General features: G+C 49.0%; 1 protein-coding gene across 1 annotated transcript; it reads left to right on the top strand.

Moving 5' to 3' along the window:
• Nucleotides 1-5,745: 5,745 nt before the first annotated feature.
• On the top strand, nt 5,746-6,399 carry LOC124654712 (non-specific lipid-transfer protein 3-like). Its single transcript, XM_047193708.1, has 2 exons — nt 5,746-6,107; nt 6,237-6,399. Exons 1-2 carry the CDS (start codon nt 5,764-5,766, stop codon nt 6,244-6,246), a joined length of 354 nt encoding a protein of 117 aa, XP_047049664.1. The 5' UTR covers nt 5,746-5,763; the 3' UTR covers nt 6,247-6,399.
• The last annotated feature ends 1,035 nt before the right edge of the window (nt 6,400-7,434 follow it).

Here is a 7,434-nt window from a genome sequence, read left to right as displayed (position 1 = left end):
TTTCCCTCTTCATAAGGAGAACCATAAACAGTAGTCGAGTCTAATAAGAACACCATAGCTTTTAATCTTAACTACAACACTAACAGCGAAATTATTTATCTCCCAAGAGATCAAATCAAAAGCATCACTGCTAACACCTACCACAGCTACGACGATACCACCACCTGTACCATTAGTAGGCAGTTAATTCCAACTATTCCCTAGTACATTTTTTCCACCAAGGATTTATAAATTGCAAAGGAACTATAATTTTTGATGCTCCATGCTTGTTTTACATCAATTTATTTATGTTTTTCTCACACTTCGTTGCACTTTTATATATTTTCTGGCACTAACTTATTAACAATCCCTTCGATCAGATTATAATGGCAGTAGCCCCGGTTTCACGGATTTCGATACCCCAGCAATGTGCAAGAACATCATCGAAAACGTCTGATGTGACTTCACCTGAAACTGCATCTGGAACCGCTCCTAGTGCTGATTTAGATGCTATAGGTCCATTTCCCTATTTTCCGCCGCTTTCTATTTCAGAAAAATTGTACAGGAAATATTCTCAAAATTGGACGAAACAAAAGCTAAAGTCAATATGTTACCGTAACGAAGACAGAGTCCAGAGGGGGGTCGAAGGGGCGCGACAGGGCGGCCAGACCACCCCATGGCGCGGCCAAGTGTGGGCTCACGCCAAGGGGTGGTGTGGCCGCCCCAGGCGGCCACCGACCTCACCCTTCCGCCTATTTATTCACGATCTCGGGAAAAACCTAAAGACCCAAGCCTCCATCCACGAAAAGTTCCATCGCGGCCGTCATCGCAGACCCTATCTCAGGAGGGTTCTGAACCTCTTCCCGGCACCCTGCCGGAGGGGGAGATCATCACCGGAGGCCTCTACATCGACATGCCCGCCTCCTAAGTGATGCGTGACTAGTTCATCCCTGGACTATGGGTCCATAGAAGTAGCTAGATGGTTGTCTTCTCCAATTTGTGCCTCGTGTTTAGATCTTATGAGCTGCCTAACATGATCAAGATCATCCTTATGTAATGTTGCATGTTGTGTTTGCTGGGATCCGATGATATTGAATACTATGTTGAGATCGATTATATACTTGTTATATGTTATTTGTGATCTTGCATGCTCTCCGTTGCTAGTATATACTCTGGCCAAGTAAATGCTTGTGACTCCAAGAGGGAGTATTTATGCTCGATAGTAGGTTCATGCCTCTAGTTTACTGGAAGAGTGACAATAACTTCTAAGATTGTAGGTGTGATGTTGTTACTAGGGAGAAAACAACAATATTTTATCCAAGGGTAATTCTATTGTTTACTTCACACACATTGCTTAATGCGATAATCTGTTGCTTGCAACTTAATACTGGAAGGGGTTGGACGATAACCGGAAGGTGGATTATTAGTCATAGAGGCAGTTGGATTACGGTCTATGTATTATGTTGTAATGCCCAAACGAATCCCATCGTAATCATCTTGTCATGTATGGTCTATATTCTGTCAATTGCCAAGTTGTAATTTGTTCACCTAGCATGTTATTTATCTTTATGGAGAGACACCTCTAGTGAACTGTGGACCCCGGTTCTTTCTTTTACACTGATAAATTCATCTACTGCAATCATGCTCTGTTTACTTTCTGCAAGCATTATTCCCTTTAATTCCACTGCAAACATCTCTTTCCACTCGATACATTTAATTCTTTGTGTTCAGCAAAACCGGTGAGATTGACAACCTCACTGTAAGTTAGGGCAAAGTATTTTTGTTGTGTTGTGTGAATGTTCCACGTTGTTACTGACGCCGGTAGCGTGCCATGCCAATAGTCAGCTAGCAACACCTTCGGAAATCACGTCTTTCTCCTACTGATCGATTAAACCTTGGTTTCTTACTGAGAGAAAACTTGCTGCTGTGCTCATCATACCTTGTTCTTGGAGTTTCCAACGGTGTGACAAGCACCATCAAAGAGTAGTAATGCCCCTGATATTAAATAAGAAAACTAACATGACCCTTTTTTCCTGGGGTGCTTGCACCAACACTTTGTAATAACTTTTATCCACTTTTCTACATCCTCCTCTAAAGAATCATCTATATGCGTATCACCATGACCAACACCTACCTCCCTTCCTCCACCAGGATCTGATTCAAGACAATGGCTCACTACATTTATTTTGAAGCTAGAAAGAGCATGATTAGGAGAATGCTCAACTCCTTCTCCTATTTTAGCTACACACATCTCAATCATTCGGCACCTTTCACTGTTCAAAAGGAAAAAAATTAAAAACACATTAAAGCTTTCGTATCCTCGCTCAAGGAACATGCATGGGAGTTATCCCCTCCGTTTCAAATTAATAATCGCATCTTTCTCTAGATACGAATCTGAAAAAGTTGTGACACTTTATTTGGAAATGAGGCAGTAAATTCTCCGGTGGCAACCTTTGTGGATAGGACAGAATCATATTTTGACCAAGGTATACACGGTGCATCGCATGGTTTTAAATAGCCGGCCATAGACTATAGACGTGGCCTCCTAAAACAGCTATAGCGGGGCTATAGCCTGGCAATAGCCGGCTATTTAAGGACTTTGGCACCTTTAACCTTTAACCGGGCTATAGCAGTTAGCCGCATCATGCGGGAAAGGCTACCGCTATAGCCGGCTATTTAAAATAGCAGTAATGCTACACCTACGTGAAACTTCTACGGGAAAAACTCTACGGGCTGACGTGCCGTCGAACGTGAAGGTCGCTAGGCGTAAAATTAGGAGGAAGTGGCCCAGCGATTTACAGGGGAAAAAGAGAGAGAAGATTACGGGAGTCCTTATCTGTGTGGTGGTTTCTGCTTTATATTGTTTTAACTTCGAGGTTGAAGAAACAAGGGTTATTATTAATGATTGATCAGAAGTCAATGTCTCCTTCTAGCTCGTGAACTGTGTGAAAGATCTTGATCAAAATCAGCACGTAAACACAGTATCTTTGCGGTTAATTATGAGGTTACCATGATCTGACCACGCCGCTCCCAGCGAGGGGAGAGCTCAACGCACTGCAGACAAGGACGAGATCACCATGTCATTGCACCAGAAGGAAGCTCCCCTCACCCCGCCACAACAGGAACCTGGCTGCTCGCGGATGCCTTGGAGGACCTCGCTGCGTTTATCCTGCCACAGGGATGTCGCCGCCTGCGCCGGCGCGGCCAACACCGTCGACCCGAAGCTAAGAGAGATGGCATGTGGATTCTTGAGATTGGATTAATGATTCTGAGCAAGACGAGACAGGTTCGTCGGCATAAAATTTTCCGTAAGCATGTTTTTCTCTCGCGATGAATCGCTGGCCCGCTTCCTCCTAATTTTACTCACAGTAACCTTCCACGTCGGATGACACGTCTACCCGTAACTCTTCTCCCGTAAGACTAGTCACAATGGAAAGTATCATAGACTAGTATGATACATATGATACTAGTTTATGATACAACACCTACAATGCATAGTATCATGAATTAGTATCATAGTTCCATTCTATTTAATGTTTTGTAGAATCTCAATGCAAATATGTATACATGATGTGTTTGCCACTAAAATTTCTAGTTTTACGGGCTATGATACCGTATCTACCTATGATACTAATTTCACCTCTCTCATCATTAATTGATGTGCCACATAAGATTTTTACCACATGACATGCATGATACCACCTATGATACTCCCATTATGGCTAGTCTAAGAGTTTCCCGTAGATGGAGCATTAGGGCATCTCCAACCGCGCGACCCAAACCGCGCCCGCGCGTCCGTTTGGGTCGAGCCGGACAAAAACGCGGCCCAACGCGGGGACGCACCGCAAAAGCGGACGGCCGCGGCGTCCGGAACGACGCAAACCCGGCCCAAATCTGGGCTAGGTTTGCGTGGCCGCGGATGGCACGCACCGTCCGCTCGCGTCCGGACGCTGGTCGCCTCGTCTCCCTGGGGCCCACCTGTCGGTGACCAGGGAGTCTATTTGATGGGGACTGGAGGGGATCTGGCCCTCCACTCCAGTCCCCACTCCACTCCCCGCAGCAAAACCGCCGCCATGGCCAAGCGACGGTTCGCTTCCGCCAACGACGACGAAGCGAGCAGCAGCCGCCGTCGCCCGCCGGTGCTGCGGGCTGCGGGAAGAAACCGAGGCGGCCTCCACATCGGAGAGGCCGCCCGCGGCGGTGCGGCATTGCCGCAACCGCCGCCTCTCCTGCTCGAGCCGAAGCCGGAGTCCTCGGAGGAGGACCCGGACCTCCGCGCCGTGCTCATGATCTCGGCGGCGGAGGAGGAGGCGAAATGGCCGCACCTCCATGTGGCCATTCGCACCTCCGAGATGGAGGAGGCGGTCCGGCGGGAGGCCGAGGAGGCGGAGGGCTGGGAGCTCTACGCCCAGGCCCGCCAGGCGCGACGGGAGGAGGAGGAGGCGGCGCGGCGGGAGGAGGCCAGGCGCCGCGCCGACGAGGAGCGCCTCGACGAGCGGCAGGCGGCGCCGGAGGCCGGGCGCCGCGCCCGGCAGGAGAGGCGCAGCGCCTCGGGGAGGAGGCGCCGCTCCGTGCGCCGCCGCAGCCTCGGGTGGCTCCGGACCCCCACTCGCCGTGGGAGGAGGCCCCGTGGTCTCCGTGGCCGGAGTCCCCGGCGCGGTCGAGCCACAACAGCGCCTCGCCGCCGGGGACGTCGTCCACGACGACGACGTCGCCGACGACGCCCACGAGGGGCTAGGGCGGCGCACCGGCGGCCACCGCGCCGCCGACCAAACCCTAATAGAGGGTTTTAGTTTAAATTTAAAAGCCCATATAGGGGCTTCTTTTGTTAGTTTTATTTGCCCAAAATAGGGCTATGTACAAATTTGCCTAAAATAGGGCATATGTTCAATGAAATTTCGTTTAAATTTGCCTTTTTTTTTGTTTTCGTGTTTCTCCGGTTATGCGATGCGTCCGCGCGTTGGGCGTAGCGCGCGACCCAAACGGACACGCGGACGCGGACCGCTGTCCTCGTGTCCGCTCGGCCACCCAAACGGTCCAAACCGGACGGCCCAACGCGTCCGTTTGGGTCAGCCGGTTGGAGATGCCCTTACTGTTAAAACAGAGGTGCATCGACGTACTGAGTTCATCCATATTTGATCGCCTGATTGGATTCGAGCAAGCACAACAATTTTGCCGGCATTAATCACACTGCACCGGCTGATCGGTACATATGTCGATGATAATTGCTGTCTTGACTAGCCATAGATCCTAGTTTTGCACGCTAGCTCCGACGATGCGTGGCATGGGGTAGATGGATCGATCGTACTCATAATTTACAACGATCATGCCCATGTCCGTCTCTTTTTGTGTTTGACAGCCACGGTCTATCTACTTAGTACAACTGGTCCTCTCACAAGAACCAGATCTGCACACTGGACACGAAGAGACCTCATAACGAAATTATTTGCACAAGCTTTTGCATGCATCAATGCGAACGAAGAGCCATCACATGCATGGATCGACTCGATCGATCGGCCCACCGATCGTACGATCTCCGGCGCCCAACCACCGGCACACGCATATGCTTGAATGGCCCAACAACGTACGATCGACGATCGACGTGGGTATACTCAGCACCGTCCGCCACCCTGCAATGCAACAGGCCGCAACGGTCGCCCGGCCGCTATTTATACCACGTCCCGTGGAGCTCCATCATCACCACGCACAAGCTAAATCCGCCAATCCTGAGTCCTCAACTGCTTCCTAGATCCGCAGCTGCTTGCTAGACTAAGAAGACAGTCGATGGCTCGCGTCGCACTGCTCGTCGTGCTCACTATGCTCGCCGCGCTGGCGGCGGCGGGGACGGCGTCGGCGGCCGTGAGCTGCAGCGACGTGACCTCCGCCATTGCGCCGTGCATGTCGTACGCGATGGGAAAGGCGGCGACGCCGTCGGCGGGGTGCTGCAGCGGCGTGAGGTCCCTCAACGGCAAGGCCTCCACGGCGGCCGACCGGCGCGCGGCGTGCGGCTGCCTCAAGAACCTGGCGGGGTCGTTCAAGGGAGTCAACATGGGCAACGCCGCCAGCATCCCCGGCAAATGCAGCGTCAGCGTCTCCTTCCCCATCAGCACCAGCGTCGATTGCTCAAAGTACGACGAAGATTATTATCTACTCAGGATTAACTTAATCTACTTTTGCATGATGTGGATCTACTACATGTGGTAAACAGTTTTCACTGATTTGTGCTAATCGTTGCGCTTCTGTATGTGCATTTGCAGGCTTAACTAAGTTATCGGTCAGCATCATCAGGCCGCCGGGTTGCCGACTCCATGCACTGTCCACTGTTATTGCTGCTTTCTGCATGTACGCTCGATCTGTTGCTCTTATTGTAGAGCAGACTATATTGATCGAATCATCAATAAAATGGTGTGTTTAATTTAATCTGTAGAATTTCACTGTTACTATTTAAAATAATAATAAAGTTTATGAATTTGGATCGAATTTAGACTCTGCGTGCTGTTTATGACTGTATATGAAAAGGAAAATCTTCCCGTGACTTCGTTCTCAGTCAGGTGATGTTATCAGATTTCAGTTGCAAATCATGTTGCAACTCATGATTAGGACGAATCACGATGCAGATCAAATGGTGTAAAAGTTGATTGTGAACGAAGTTAGTTCTCCCGTGATGAATAACACAAGCCAAAGGAAAAGCATTTGCACGCAGTACAAAAACCCTGAAAATGCATATCTTCGCACCTTTTGATCATGAATATGGACTTGTAAGAACTAACTTTTATAAAAGCAAGTTTTTTCTATTTCTTGAAGGTTAACACACGAGGATGACGGGTGGTACAAAAAGTTGTTTCGTTGTGAAACTAAAATCAGCTTGTAATAATTAACCTTTTCGTTACATGGCCACATGTATCCGATTCACGATGGAAGCCGGACGAGGACCGATCTGACAAAAACTTGGGCAGCTGAAAATTCTATTGAGATCATTTGCATAGAATAAGATTTTTAGCCATCATAGTTGTGATGAGATGGCTCAGGCATCATGTATTGAGTTTTAATCTATGAAACTGGCGGCAAGGAGCAGCCCCCAGGCCCCCCATAGAAACACTTCCCACCAGAAACAGGTGTGATGGGAGTAACAACTACTCTCATTCTCTACGTCATCCGTATCGAGGGGAAAGGGTGTAAGTTTGCCATCTTCTCCGACATACGAAATATCAGTGATTGATGCCGCTTTGTTGGGGGGCAATGATCCGCTGCCCATTGGAGGAGGGAGGATTGTTCTAGTTCCTTTAGCAATGCCACCGATTGCAAGATGAGTCGCCTTTTTGGATAGCCTATGGAATACTTTTGCTGGGAACTTGCCAACAACCTTTGAAACTGATTCACCATTTAACCCGGCCAGTATCCACCATATTCCCGTTGAATCTTCCTGCCATCACGAAAAAGGATTTTTTTATTTAT

This window comes from Lolium rigidum, chromosome 5 (assembly GCF_022539505.1).
Source record: "Lolium rigidum isolate FL_2022 chromosome 5, APGP_CSIRO_Lrig_0.1, whole genome shotgun sequence".
Classification (NCBI taxonomy): domain Eukaryota; kingdom Viridiplantae; phylum Streptophyta; class Magnoliopsida; order Poales; family Poaceae; genus Lolium; species Lolium rigidum.
Note: the sequence above shows the minus strand (reverse complement) of the source record. Positions and strands in the feature narration are given on the sequence as shown.

What these genes read in the sequence shown, in the direction of transcription:
- LOC124654712 (XM_047193708.1), top strand. Translation starts at nt 5,764, where the DNA reads ATGGCTCGCGTCGCACTGCTCGTCGTGCTCACTATGCTCGCCGCGCTG.